This window comes from Hippocampus zosterae, chromosome 7 (assembly GCF_025434085.1).
Source record: "Hippocampus zosterae strain Florida chromosome 7, ASM2543408v3, whole genome shotgun sequence".
NCBI lineage: Eukaryota > Metazoa > Chordata > Actinopteri > Syngnathiformes > Syngnathidae > Hippocampus > Hippocampus zosterae.
This window is the reverse complement of record NC_067457.1, coordinates 3,863,030-3,878,120: the sequence shown is the minus strand read 5'-3', so window position 1 is coordinate 3,878,120 and position 15,091 is coordinate 3,863,030. Positions and strand designations below refer to the sequence as shown.

The following is a 15,091-nucleotide window of genomic DNA, read 5'->3' as shown; positions in this document are numbered from 1 at the left end:
TTAAAGTAATGACAGAATTAGGCTTTTATGTTTCCACTTTTTTTTTCTTTTTACCCCGCCTTGTAATGACCAAGCCCATCTGTCTGATTTACAGATCAAATGTGGCCCCTGAGCGTTTATTTTTTTATTTTTAATCATCTCTCCTGCCTCCCTTCGTTCCCACCACCGCATCCGATGCTTCTCGAACCCTCCATCTTAACACGTGGCATGTCACGTTGTTGCTGTTTTGGCAGTTGTATGCAGTCACATTACAAGTTGAGGTGATGATGAAGCAGCGTGGGCATAGTATTATTATTATTTATGTATTTATTTTGTGCTGGGATTTGACCTTGACTCTAGGCAATATGGGCATCATTGCGGAAAAGCATATCGGGTCTTTGGCAGTCAAGATAAAAGGGAGAAACAAGCTTTTATTTCAGTTATTTTAATTGCAATTGTTCTTCCACCACTCAACATCCCTATATACATAATTAAGTGGAGCTGTCATTTAGCATTTGGTTTATCACGCCTCCCCCACCCACCTCTCCCTTGCCCACCACGCACCCGTCCAACCTCTTGCTAACTCCATCACACCCGCAAGTAAGTCGTAGAACGTCAACGCAACTGTCAGGGAACGGCTGTTTTGTCGCTTTGCTGACTTGTCCCGACACGTCGGCCGCTCTTAATTCCACCGCCCAACAAAATGCGGGGGGGGGGGGGGGGGGAGATAAGCGCGCTTCAAATGTTTAACCGTCATATTGTGCTTCTCGCTTCCCCAGATTTCTTTCTCCCTAAATATCTCTTTGAGGTTAGCATCTTTGTTGGTTAGCTCGCACAGTCATACTGCGTTGACTTCAATGTTTCCAATTTAAGCAGAAAAGGTGTGTGTCAAAAATATCACCACAAAATACGTCATCCCTCTGACGTGGTCAAATGTAGTCGTTACCATGCTCGCCTCCTCCTGTCACGACCATGTTAACAAATTTTTGGCGGAAGCATCCTTCAAATGGCACACGTCTTTATCAGTCTCATTGGCAGGATTGCGAGCGCGTAAACATCGACTTACTACCACCACCCAGCGGTAACGAGGACAAGAAAGTGCAGGTGTGATTGGCAGCGCGCCGCATTTAATGTTGTGTGCCTGAAGCCAAGTGGGTACGGGGGTTCCGCGCACAATAGCGCCGCTATCTCGCTCGCGCTCTTGCTTTGTCTGGCTCATTGTGCTCCTTATTACACGCCGTATTTGCCGCCAAGAATCCTCCATCCCGGCTTCTTATCGCCGCCGAACGTTAATGGCCATCGTTGCGTCGTGTTGTTGTTGTTTGAATCGCAAAGCGCGTCTGAACAAAAAGCACTCGGGGCCAAAAAAAAAATATATATATATATATATATATAGCCACTGTGTTGTTGTTTTTTTTTTGTTTGTTTGTTTTTTTTGTCATGCAATTTCATCTGCTAGGTACGAAATATCAAAAATCTGAAAAATGTCACCAGCATCCTTGAAATGCTTTCGGACTCTTGCTGGAGCCGGATCTCAACCCGGGCTGGATTGGGTTAAGTGTGAGGCGAATTTGGTTGGGGGTGTTTTTTTTTTGGGGGGGGGGGGGGAATATCCTCCCCGGTCGTGTGAAGGCCTCGCTCTCCTGATCAAAGCGTATCTTGTTTTATGCGGCTGCTTTGAAGTGGCCCGAGTCACCTACAGCACTCACTTCATCAACTTCACGAGTGTCTTAATAGCAGATCAATAAGTTTCAAAGTCGCTGCGTTAATTTGATACCAGCACCGATGTGATCACGCTGGGCCTCTCTCTCTTTTTTTCTTTGGTCAATCGCTCGCTTGCTCTCCCCTCCACATTTTTAGTCGGCAGGATTTGTCTGCTCATCAATTTAAACCTTTTTTTTTTTTGGAGCATCCTTGAAAAACGATCACCCTTGCGGGACATCAGCGTTGGGCAAGACTGACATCTCTGTGATGTTAGCGTTCGATAGCCGCATCGTTCATCAAAATTGATCATTTGATACATCTTTAGCGTTTGTATTATTTATTCATGTGAATTAGCAAGCGCATTGTATGATTTCATTATTCTGCTTCATCTTTTTTTTTTTTTTTTTACCTCTTTGAAATCTGCCTCCTCCCCCAAAAAGTCTTGGTCTAGGTGCAAATTACAATATTATTCATTGTTTCTGAGTAATCATGTATGTTTTATTTGTAGGTCAAATTACCTCTTTGAAATTGTGTTTATTTTTTTAAGTCAGACCAATTGGTTTTGCGTACGATTTAGTTTCAGTTTTCTTTTAATAATAATCCGTTATTATATTTCTTTCTGTAGGCCAACTTCACTTTTTGGGGGAAAAAAAATGTCCCCTGCTATTTACAAAGTTTCTGAGAAAAATTGCAAATTAAAACAAATATAATTTGACGTTAGCTATTCGAACAGATTTGTTATTTTTAAATCAGTCTCCTAAAAAATTTCTCACCAAATCTACTGATGAAAATCACATCATTTGAATGTTGCCTTGACTGACGTGAGTAAAGTATCAAATGATGCGTCTCCTCTGCATGAATTCAACCCGCAAATAATGTTTGGGTTGTGTGTACGAAGCAAACTGAAACTGCTTTTCGACAGGAGCGAATGAGCAAACTTTCCCCTTTGCAGCTCGCAGCCGACTTAAGAGGAGAAAAAGAAAAACGCCATCTGCGTGCCGGATTTGCAACCCGGAGAACAAAAGCCAATTTAGTGTGTTCATCGAAGGGTTGCTAATGGTATTAGGGCAGCCCGCGGGGTGGCCGCTCGCCCCGTCGCCCGGTCGGACGGCCGCTCGGTCGGGTCTGGCGAGGGCCACCTCTCCCACCTCCCGTACTGGACGTCGATTCGCGGGGCGGGCGGCCGGCGTTTGTGCCCCACATCTGCCGAGTCTTAAAATTCTTTTCGCTTTATTTTACGATGACAGCTCCCAGGACAGAATGATGACTGGGAAAGGAAGAGCAATTCACATTTATAGTCTGGGAATTATTGCCGTTTTGTTGCAGCGCGACTTATTCGGCCTTGTGAGCAGATAATGGGACCAAAGGAGATCGTAATGTTCAGAAAGGGGCCAAACAATGGCATGAAAAGGGCAGAAATTCATTTGAACAGTTTGGGAATTCTCTTTTTTTTGGGGGGGGAGGGTCTGAAATTAAATAAATAAAGGAAGCAATTTTGGTGGTGAAAACGATAAAATTATTTCACCCACAAAAGGGAAGAGTGGCAAAATAAGAAAAGGGAAAAAAACAATATTGCTCAAAATAATAATCGGTAAAAAAAAAGAAATTTTATGGTCAGAAAAAAAGTGTTTGTTGAGAGAGCTCAATTGACTTGGAATGACAGAAATCATTCGAGGAGTGACACGGTTGCTGTTTATTATTATTATTTTTTTTTGGCCGTCCTTCTCACTTGCCGGGTGCCGGGTGCAGCCTGTGTGGTCCGCGGCGGTCGGCCCAGCAGCGCTCCGCCGTGGGAGACGGCGAATGCCGGGGGTCCGGCGTTTTCTTAATAAATCTTTCATGATAGATTTAAGCAGCGCTCGTGGCAGGGAAAAAAAAATCCCCTCTTGTCCGCACCCCAAAAAAGAGAAAAGACAAAATCCCGTATCTCAAAATCGTCAATCGTCAAAACGGTGAAATACAAGATTTCAAGTATATATTTTTTAATGCCCCCCCCCCCCCTCCTTTCCCATTTCCCCCTCAAGTAACTACGGAATCTTGCTTCATTAAAAGTGTATTAATCTGGCCCGGTCTCCCGGGAGTCACCTTAAAGACGATGTTGTGTCTTTTTCTTTAAATTGTCAGAGGGGGAGAAGGGAGGGGTGTTTGGAGGGGGGGGGGGTGAAATCTTCCAGATTTGGTCCCTGTCAGTCAGAAATAATTGTGTGCTTAATCTTGTCCCTGATGGATGACTCGGAGTTCAGCAATGGGCCAGCTCCAATGACAAATACAATATTAATATTCATTAACCGCTTTGACAATGCTAATTTTGATGCAGTCGTAAAAGGGCCGCGCAAAGTTGGCGGCCAAAAGCATCAGAGCGCCGCGCAAGGTGGCGAGATAATTTGTGCTGCTTTCGCGAGCGAGCGGGCGAGTGCGCGTGCGGCGGCGGCGGCGGCGAGCCTTTTTAAAGTCTTCAAGCGGAGGACAAGAAAAAGAAGAGAAAAAAGAAAAGGGGGGGGGGGGGGAGAAAAGGCAAGGTAGCACAAACAAAATAAAAGAGAAAAGGGAAAAAGTTCAGACGCATTGGAACGCAGGACCGTGGAAGTAATACGATCAAGAGGACGCGGCTGGGGGGAAAAAAAAAAATTTGACACCTTCAATGCGAAATACTTTTGGTCCTTTCTTTTTTTTTTTTTTTTAATTAAAAAAACGCAAAAGCGCTCCGAAAAAAAGCTGGCAACAAAAAGGACAAAATGGTAAGTCGGCGCATTCTTGATTTTTCTTCTTCTTCTTCCCCTTTCTTTCTTTCTTTTTTTTTTTTCCTTGTTCTCCTTTTTTGTTTCATCTTTTTGATCTTTTCAATTATCAGCATTTGAAGATCAATAGTCAGTTTTGGTGTGCGGCGGTTGAAAGGCTCACAGCGGTGGTGAGCGGCGGCGGCGGCGGCGGCTGGTCGGATCACGGCTTTAAGAGTGGGCTTCCTCCTCGCGCCGACGCCACTTGGCCGCAATTTGCCTCCGCAGGCTCCTCCGCCTTGACTTTTTGTGTTGTTGTTGTTTTTTTTTCTCTCCCCCCCCCCACCCCCTGACTTTTCCCTGTTTAGCTGCTGCCGTCGTTGTTGTTGTTGTTGATGTCGGCGACGTTGCGGACAGGCTTGCCGTTGTTGCTGCTGACTTTTTCGTCAGACTTGGAAGTGTTCCGCTTGCTCTTTTTGACGTTTTTTTTTTTCCCCCAGCTGTGGAAAATCTTCGGAATGCTTTTTCCACCCCTCGATTTTGTGTCTAACGTAGTGTGACCGGCGCTGAATGGAGCGTGGCTAGTTTTTCTTTTCTTTTTTTTTTTTTTGCCGGGGTGGGGTGAGTTGGTGGGGGGGGGATTACTGACATGACGGGAGAGACACCCCGCTGCTCGAGTTTAGCCAAGTTAGGGCAACTCCGAAAAAGACGCATCACTCCACTCGCCTTATGTCCGCCGAGCCGGTGAGTGAAAGCCTCTCTTCTTTTTCTTTTCACTTTATCAAAGACGGGAGACGCGGACACAAAAGGGCCGTTTGCAGCGAGGAGGGGGGTGGCGGCGGTGGTGGTGGTGGATATGAAGACGCACGAGGGGGAGAGCGAGGGAGTCCCGGGCGGACGGCGTCGACGGAGCGTCGGATGGCGCCCGGGCGCGGCCGGCCCGGGCGACGTTGGCCGCGCCGGCCGGCCGGTGTCGGGCCCGGCGGCGGCCGGACGCCGTGGCGGCGGCGGCGGCCGTCTTATCGGCTTAACCCATCGGGGCGTGAGCGAGGGGGGCTGCCGTAGACGAGGTGCTGCCCCCCAGTGGATTAGTGGCTGACATGGTGGTGGGAGTCTGCTTGGAGTGAGTGCACGAGCGCGAGTGGCGGCATGCGCGTTTTAACCAGGAAGCGAGCAGCATCCCAAATCCGGCTCTTTTAAATGGTAAGACTTTTCACACTTTCTGTTTCTTGTTTTGTTTTGTTTTGTTTTGTTTTTTCCCCCCACGTGTGCAAATGCCGTTTCTCCCCTGCATGGCTTCAACGATCATACGGGATTTTGTGTTTTCTTGCTTTTCCTGCGGCCGGGGCGCCGTTTGGCAAATTTATAACACTTATGTTGCTAAGTGACAGATTGACAATTTGGATTGACGAAAGGCGACGTTTGATGGCTTTTTTTCTGGACAGGCTGACAGGGAATGAATTGGTCCGAAGCGTCCCGAAGAAGATGTTCCTGATTATTTGTTTGCCGTCTTTTAGAATTGATTTGACGTGAAGGACGACATTCGTTGGATTGATTTATTTCATCACGTTTGGACTTTGGCTTTTGTGTGTATTTGTTTTGAGTCCAACGTGATGAATATTCAGCTGCAACAAACGAGGGGAATATTTCAAAGAGACTTTTCTGTTCCTCAAAACACTTGTTTCTTCGTGTAAAAATAATCACATTTGACCCCCCCCCCCCCCAAAAAAAGAAATATTTCAAAAGCAAAGAATTTGTTTTATCATTGAAATTGAATTGTCCTCCCTGCTTTCTTAATTCTTGCGCCACTTTTAATACAGTGGAAACTATTTCATGCTCCCCCCCACTCTTTTTTTTTTTTTTTTTTTTTCTGTCCTGTGTTGTTGATGGCGTTGTGCCTGCGCGATGGCGAGCTGTCCATCACTTTGCGTTGACTGAAGAAAGTGCACGTGGGACAAAAGGGAGGCGGCGGGAGCGTGGCGGGCCCGGCTGAATGGACGGCGGGCAATTAGCCGCCGCCTCGTCGTGGGGCTCTTTTACTTGTCAAGCCCAGGAGCCCCCCTGCCGTCACCCGCCGCTATTGTGCCTGACATTCCCTCGCCTTTTTTTTTTCTTTTTTTCTTTTTTTGCCTTTCGGGCCTCGGGACGGGACTCGCTGCGATGCGGCCTGCAGGACGCCCGGGGAAAATGTACATATTTGGGAAAGTTTTAAAAAATACAAGCGCTCGCAGAAATTCGGCTTTAAGTGCCAAGGTTTTCTCCTTGAAATTTTATGATTGATTTGTAAGCATTTTATCATTGAAACTTTTATTTTGGCTCGACTCGATGTGTTTTCCCTTCAGAGCTGCGGTGCCCATGTTTAAATAATATAGCCGATAAATATTTAATTTGGTGTGGTTCTTGTTGTTAGGCGCTTGGGTGTTAGGTCATTAGAGCATATCTTTGGAATTTAAGGCCGTAAAAAATACAATGATTTTTTTTTATTTTTTTTAAGTTGTGATTTAAATTTTGATTTTCGAGAGTTGTTGGAAAAGCGTCATTCTAATATCACCAAGATGGAAACCATTTGAAAGTGGCCCCCCCTGTGAGCTTTGATTGCCGTGTCATTTTTTTCAAGGCAGTAGTAGTCGCAGTCACTGATTGGCCGTGCCCTGTGGTACAAAAGTTTGGATTGTGTTGGGTCTCGGATGGAGACGTTTTTTTTTTTGGGGGGGGTGAGCCTGTTGTCGGGATTCTTGAAATCAGCACCTCATGGGCCTGAAATGGCCTGCTCGAGTGTTTGGTGAGAAAGAACATTTCAGAGGATTTTTATTTATTTTTTGCTGCTTTTGCTTTGTTTTGTTTTTTTTCATAGGCCAAACATTTAGCCCCCCGAATTTTGAAAGAATGCCCCCCCATCCCCCCTTTGTGAGGACCGCAGACTCTTGTTTGGCAAAGCCTTCTCTTTGTGAACTATGTTGTGTGTGTTTCCCCCCATTGCCAGAGCTTGTCATCCGAGGGCAAGGCACCCCCCCCCCCCCGCCCTCTCCCAACACACAGTCGCATACTTAACGGCAGTCCCCCCCCCCCCCTTATGAACTATTGTTGCCCGAGGTCATCCACCGCCTCCCCGTGCCCCTCGCCCCCCCCCACTTCTTGTCACCGGTATCAAAAACTTTGTGCGAGGAGAGCGCGTGTGATGGATGAGGCGGGATGAGGTAGCGCTCGCTAGGCCTCGCAGCCCCCGCCGGAGAGCTGCTCAAATGACTAAACACCCTTGGGGGGCAATGCTCGGCCACGGGCGAGTGTAAAGAGGGAGTGCACAATGAACACAAGTTCACCCACACGCGAGCACGCTTCACTCGGCGCGGGAAGGCGGCGAGGAAAGGAGAGGCTTTGCGGCGCCGCAAAAGGGGAGCTTCTGCACGACGCGCAAGGGAGGGCGGGAATCGCTGGAGGGGGGGGAGCGGCGGTCGGAGGGGGGCCGGGGGTCGGTCATGTACCCGCGCGATGGATCTCCATCCGTGTCGGAGGACGTTGGAGTCATCCGGAGGGTGGGCGCCTGGCATCTCAATCTGGGCAGTTGGGTGAGTAGGCCGCGTCTTTTTTTTGTTGTTGTTGGGGGGGGGGGGGGGGGGGGGGCTTTTGGTTAATGTAAACACGCTGAGCGTCATCCGCTTTAAAAAGCCGTCAATATCCGTTTTACAAGTGGGTTTTATTCATCCGCGTCAAAGGCGGTTTTATTTCACAGAGGAAACTGTTGAATCAACCTCATGTCTTATCCACGGCATGGTGGGGAGGGGGGGGGGGGATCAACGCGCTCGACAGCCTAACATATTCTTTTGTCGGCGTCCAATTGAAAATCTTGATTGCCAGCCTTTCAAGTGAAATTCTGCGCGGCTGATTGCATTTCAAAAAGCAGAATTCGCCGGCGCTCTTGACACAATATCGCCCGTTTAACTCAGGTACGAGAGCTCAAGAGGCTGTTTATGTTGAAAAGTGTAGCGAGAAGTGGAAGCTCGGTGGTGGAGGGCGGTGTGGTGGTGGTGGTGGTGGGGGGGGGGGGCAGCTTGAACGCACGTGCGTGCCCGAGAGTCAATTTGTCAACACTTCCACCAAATAGCACTTCATATTTCAGCGACTTGCGCGCCGCTTTATTTGCGTGTGACACATCAGAACGTGTCCTCTCTGCATTCCATTTGATGTGCCGACTATCAAAGGCGCGGCAAGCGGGGAAATGAACGCTGACGAGCGACCGAGTGGCAGCGTGAGGACGGGGGAGCAAAGGCCCGGCCCCGCGGAATATTTTTGTTCCGCACTCTGATCAAGCAACTGCAAAGTGAATAATTAAGTTCAATAAAGCATCTTGGGGTGGGGTGGGGTACCCCCGTACCTCCCCCCCTCTCCACACACACACACACACACTTTTTTGGGGGGGGCCCCCGGAGATGCACGCTCTTTCGGCAGAGAGATCAACACTTCCGGATCAATCTCGGGCTGGCCAAGAAATATGATTTGTGAGGGCTAATCAGTGCGGAATGCCGGCGGATGCAGCCTCCGATAAGCCTTTAATTTGTCTCGGCATTTCATATTCCATCGCCGTTAATCTCTTAAGTATTCCTTTTAGATTGTCTGCTTGAATTTGAGGATTTGCGCCCCGAAGGGGCATGCAAAACCCCCCGGCCCCCGCCAAAAAAAAGAAGAATCCGCTTTCCACAGGGCTGACATTTATGAGAATCGAACTTAATCGAAACTTAATGTGGTGCACTTTTGTTTTCCCGCCCGGTGTCAACCCCCCCCCCCTCCATGGGCCAGCCGGCCCGAGCGGAGCCCCGGATCCATCACGCCACTTTCATCCCTCCAGGTCGGCCCCCTGCCTTGGCCTCACTCGCAGCTCATTAGCGGCCCGGCGAGCTGTTGTGACAACTCATCATATCATGACACAAAGCAAAAGCAAGGCGGCACTAGCGTAGGACAGCCCCTCCCCCTTCCGGGGGGGCGCGCAAGGTCGGCACCTTCGCATTTAGGGCCCCCGCGAGGTGCCGGCAGGCGGAAATGCGGGGCCAACAGCTTTTTCCTGTCCGGCCTTCACCTCGCCACCCCCGCCGCCTTTGTCTCGCTCTGTCCCGCTGTCACTTTCTGAGCCCCCCCCACCCCCGGCCTCGCTCCCGCCGCCCCCCGCCCCTGCTCTTTTCTCTCACTGGCGGTCTGACTTGAAGCATCACATTGATTTGACCGCCTCTCGGCGGGCACTTTTTAACAGCTCGTGACTGCTCTTTCCAAAAGTAGATTAGTGTTGAGACTCCAAGACTGCGAAGGACTTTTAAAGCCAACCCGAACGCCGAATCCCGATCGGGGCGGTCGGCCTTCGGCGCCGCGCGCATTTTGTCTTCCCGTTGGAATTGCCGTCGCCGCGTGGGAATCGCAAAGTACGGCCCGTTGGAAATGGCATGCTAGCAAAAGGGACTAAAAGCTCTGTTTTGAATATGTAAGCCCCGCCCACAACAGGAAGTAGGAGCAAAGCAGTGAAATAAATAGACGCTCCGGTAATCTCGGTAGCATAACCGGCGGTGTCAAGTCCCACGCACACGCTTGAGTAGGTTGCCGTACTCGACAAGCGGGGGCGCCCTGCGTGTCCCGGACAATTGAGGAAGTCTGCGCGTTCATTGACGCCGGTTGTTTTTCAGCGCCTTGAAAAGCTCGGACGTCTTTGTCTGATGCTATTTTTCTTTGCCGTAGTGACGAAGGATCCGAGTCAGCGGGGGTGTTCGGGTGCAGGAAAAGGTTCTTTCTTCTTAGCGCGGCCTCTTGTAGAGAAGCCTCCCACGTCGCCCGCTTTTGTCTCTGGGCGCTTTGTTGTGCGACAGAAGCGCCCGAGCCTCCCCGCCAGTCAAGTGCGAGGATTCGGAGCAGGTTCAGGGCTTCGTTGCTCGCCGCCGGTTTCTTGACTTGACATCATCGGCGGCCGAAGCCGATGCAACCGCGTGCCGCCACAGATGATCTGGAATTTGCTTTTCTTTCAGAAGGGAGCTTGGCGGGCATCAGCCATTTTGGTCCTCAACTCGCAGAACCCCAAAAGGTTTTGCCTACTGTAGCCAAATACAGAAAAGGGGGGGGTTTATGATGTAAATGGACTTGGTCTTCGAGCCCTTTTCCCCCCCCTTTAAGTTGCGACGCGGGCATTTTGAAGCGTCCTCTCAATGGCCGAGGCCCGCGGACAAAAGACTTCCTTCAAATAGCCAGTAAAGCTTTTCAGAACACAGACGAAGAATCGACAACATTCTTTCACATCCTAACCCGAGGGAGGAGCAGGCATTTGCGAAGCAAGAGGTTAGGAGGTGAGAGGAGGAGGAGGAATAGGGGTAAGCGTGAGGGGGGGGGGCAAGGGCAACAGAGGAAGAGTGACAGAACTCGTCAGCTGCATGCGGCAGCTGTCATCGCCCTGCTTTTTTTTTTCCGTCTCATCATCCGTCTATTGTGGATGTGCAGATCAGATCGCGAGTGCCTTGGTTTGTGTTTCTTTCTAACGAATCCCGTTCCACCTCACACCCCCACGCCTCCAACTCGACACACAAGCACATATACGCGACCCCCCCCCCCCCCCCCAGCCCAACCCACCGAACCCCTCCCTGCTCTTCTCAGCCCCGCTCCTCCTCAGCCTTTTCAGCTCAGGGCTGTGAATGAGTCCCAGGAGTCTCGCTTGCCTCCCCGGAGTTCTGCGGGGGTTCATTAATCTTTCATTGGGACCATGGCAATAGGGAATGCCACCCTAAGCCCCCCCCCCCCCCCCCTCGCCATCCACCTCCCCGGCCACCTTCCGCAATTCTCCAACCAAAAATACCCGAATCAGGTTGCCATAACCCATTGGGGAAGATCAACTCCAAAAACCCATATTGAGTCGCGTGCTCCCCCCCCCCCCCCCCCCCGGTCCTATTAATGCTTTTCAAAGTCAACCCTACATCCGCCATGATCGGGTTTTTTTTCTGCATAGATTTAAGTCCCTAATGAGGTTGTATGAGGCCCTACACGAGACCACGCACTCGAGCAGATCCACCCCTTTCCCGCGCTTTTGACACCACTCCTCACCCCCCGACCCCCACCCCAACCCCCCCTTGAACATATCATCCATGTTATGATAAGCCTGATTAGTGCTGCTTCTTTAGCTGCTGAGGGTAGGATAAGGATGTGCGGGTGAACGGGCGAAAGCCACCAGGCTAATCTACAGCCCCGCTCTAATCTGGTTATCTGGTAGCCGGGGGTACAGTCCCGGGCCCAGAACTATGGGGGGAAGGGGGAGGGGGGCCACGGCAGCTCCACTGTAATCTTTGGGTAATTGAAAAAAAAAAATAAAAGCAGAGGGAGGGCTGCGCCACTTAGGAGGCACAAAGAAAAGATTACATAGCTCCAAGTAATTTGGCAAAAAATGCAGAAATGGATTTTCAGCTGCTAACCCTTTAAGTAGGATATAGTCCTACTACCCCTCGAGAATCAGGCCCGGGGGGGGGGGGGGGCGAGGAAGACGGAGGCAACGGCGGCGTGTTGACCGAAGCCACTAATGACTCTGGATTTACATGCGTTGTCTTGATTTTCGGCGGGTTTGCACAAGATCGATGACTCGCGCTGCCGCTGCGGCTAAAAGTGCTTCATCACACATCAAGCTCCAAATGAGAAGTGGCAACGACCCCTCCCCCCCACCACCCCCCCACCCCCCCTGTCCCCCCAGGGCCTCATAGACGCTCTCTGAATTCCAGGGTGACACCGCAGAAGTGTTTTTAATTACAAACCGCAATGTTTTCACTGAGGCCCAGCGATCCGGCACCTCCAGGACGCGCTAAATACGAGACGCTTTTATTTTAGGATTCTCCGAATATGAACCCTGACCTCCTTTTTTTTCTCTCTCTCTTCTGCAGTCGAATAAGGTTCCAGTGGTTCAGCACCCTCACCACGTGCACCCTCTCACACCGCTGATCACTTACAGCAATGAGCACTTCACACCCGGGAACCCGCCACCACACCTACAGACAGACGTGGACCCCAAAACAGGCAAGTGTCGGGACTCTGGATCAAGTCAACGCCAAGTACTAAAGCAAAGATGGGTTTTGCATCTGCAGGGTTTTTTTTCCTCAGGCCGTCACTGGAACTTGATCTGCTGCCCTCTTTTATTTATTTATTTGTCTATTTGGCGGTCAACCCCGCCTCTTCATATGCCCAACCATGTCGTTCTATTATCGACTATTTCATTGGTCTCCAGTCAGTCATTTAGATAATGATGATGTCTTATTACAAACGGCCCTCGCGGGTAGGGAAATAATGTAGCAGCTGCTGTTTAATGCGGTGCCTAATGGGGCCTTAATCGGGGCTCGGTGTTTAATTAACGAGGCGTATTAGGTCCGGTGAGCTGCTTGTGTGGCTTTTAAGCAAAATAGCGCTCCAAAAATGCGCTATGGATTTCTTTAACGCTTCAGCCTGGAGATGCAGGCATTCCTGGTGCTATTCCAGTACAATGCTGGCACCATTGAAGACCCCCCCCCCCCACCCAAAAAATAAAAATAAATGTCTCGTACTTAGGTGAGAAGTTATTTTTAAAAAAGACTAGCTGCGCAGGACATTTGTATCTTATCAGGAGAACAGAATGTCTTTCAAACATACCAATGGAATAACCTGAGGATGTTAGCTCGGGCTCGGTAGCTAGCGGTAGCATGCTGCAAGTCACGTCGTTTCACCAACTCTTAACGCTTTTCCAGTGTGCGACGTATCTCCAAATTCCTCACGCAATACAATACATCCTGATCTATGGAGCGCACTCGCGATCGATAGCCAGCGTTAGCATACCGCCTTCACTTCACCCAAAGCTAATATTAGGCCCTTTCATCCATCCGCCTTCTTGTTATTCGTCTTCCGCAGTCAGAAGCGACACCGGTGCCTGCTGCGCCATCCGCACGCTTTGATTGATGTGGCTAAATCAAAGGAGCCCGCTCCCCAAAGACAATTGTACATTTTTCACCGGCGCTGACACCAAACAGCAATCGTAGTAGTCACCAATTAGCCTAAACCGCTTTGCTAACCATGTTAAACAGCTGCACATTTTCCGATGGCTTTTGTTGTGCATATAGAATGATGGCGCTGACAGCGAATCGGAGGCAACCTCCCTCTGATCACATGCAACGGCGTAATGATATTGTTGAGTTTTGTTAACTTCTAAACCCGCGTCATTTTACATCATTAATCTCCCGAATTCGCGTGACAAACGTGACAAGAATGGCGCCGGCGTCTTATTTATTTATTTTCCATTCCACTCCTCCTCATCCTCACCTCTCTCCCCTCTCTGCCTCCTCCAAACACGTTGTGCCGCTGTCGCCTGACGAGGCCTTTGATCAGGAAGTTTTTTTTTCCCTTTTTTTCCCTTTTTTGTGTTCATTTATTTATTTATTTGATATTTTTTTTTCTCTTTTTTGCGACACGTACACGCTAGCAACAAGGCTTCTTCCTCCTCCTCCTCCTCCTCGTCCCTCCACCCCCACCCCGTGATGTGTGCGATGCTCCGGATTCTGACAAAAGATTTTGATTCTTCATCCTGTCCACCTCCTCAACGTGTCATCTTCCTTTTTTTCCGCAGGAATTCCAAGGCCTCCGCATCCTCCAGATATTTCTCCTTATTACCCGCTGTCACCCGGCACTGTCGGGCAGATCCCCCATCCCCTAGGATGGTTAGTACCACAGTAAGCGAATCCCCTTTTTTTTGTACTACTACTTCTCCTTTTTGTACTTTGTTCTTTCACGTGCGAAAAGTTAGGACGAGTCCACTTTCCGTTGTGAATAAACACCCCTTGATATTGTGAAAAATCGGCTTTTTAATGGCAAAGCGATTGAGCGCTCACGGGAAAGGATTTAGAACCGCCCTCAAATGCCACACGAGGGCGACAAAGCACCTTTTTTTTTTTCTTTTAGACTGACAAAATGAAGCTACTCCCTTCAGTTCTACCTAGTTCCTTAGCACAAAAGATGGCACCCAAAGCGATATTATTCAGGTGACATGGATTTGGCTTCTCGGTAAATAAAAGTTGCTGAACAGCAGAATCCTGACACGAATTTCTCATTACCATTTTTTTTTTTTTAAAGGCGCTCACTACTTTGCATGTCTCTGTAGGGTCAAATTAGAGTAAACGAATGGCGATTGCCCGCCTTTTACCCGCAATCCCGTACGGGGACTCTCCCTTGGTAACTCTTGTCAACACTTGTTAATTTGACAAAAGGCTACAAATTAAGCTCTGTTAATTTAATGTTTTCTCGCTGCCGTCTAAATAGCGAGAAAGGGCCCCCGAGCGCCGCCACGCCGCCCTTTGATTTGCTGCACTTTATTTTCGGTATAAATTTACATTCATTATTGTTTGTCTTTTGGAGGTGTAGACCTCAATTAGCGTGATGGCTCCATTAAAGGGAGCCGCACTTCGTCTTTAATTATCACAACAAAACACCTAGTTCCAGCTTGGGGAGGGCACCAGGGGGCCGGCGCACCGAGCGGAGGGTTATGAAATTTAATTAGCCGCCGCCATCAAGATTTGCGGCGTTAAATATTGTCGGGAGTTTATTCCCACCCCGCCTTTGATCTGCCGCTCGGCAATCCCCCAGATTTTTGTCCCCGATCAAATGAGAATGAAAGAGGCCGACTTGAGGGGGCTCGCTACCTTCTCGTCTGTCAACCTTGTTTCTTT

At 49.4% G+C, this 15,091-nt stretch overlaps 2 protein-coding genes and 1 long non-coding RNA gene across 10 annotated transcripts in view; 2 read left to right on the top strand and 1 right to left on the bottom strand.

Annotated features, from left to right (window-relative positions):
- The window catches only part of LOC127603459 (transcription factor 7-like 2), a 59,537-nt gene extending 45,404 nt beyond the window's left edge, over positions 1 to 14,133 (top strand). For all 5 annotated transcript variants that reach the window (XM_052069771.1, XM_052069768.1, XM_052069770.1 and 2 more), the window contains 2 exons: positions 12,290 to 12,422; positions 13,996 to 14,133. In XM_052069771.1, the coding sequence (XP_051925731.1) occupies positions 12,290 to 12,422; positions 13,996 to 14,102 (240 nt within the window). In that variant the 3' untranslated portion in view covers positions 14,103 to 14,133. The remainder of the gene's footprint in view (positions 1 to 12,289; positions 12,423 to 13,995) is intronic.
- The window catches only part of LOC127603426 (retinoic acid receptor alpha), a 187,310-nt gene that overhangs the window by 84,506 nt on the left and 87,713 nt on the right, over positions 1 to 15,091 (top strand). The gene's annotated exons all lie outside the window — the stretch shown is intronic.
- The window catches only part of LOC127603495 (uncharacterized), a 149,654-nt gene that overhangs the window by 84,020 nt on the left and 50,543 nt on the right, over positions 1 to 15,091 (bottom strand). The window lies entirely within an intron of this gene.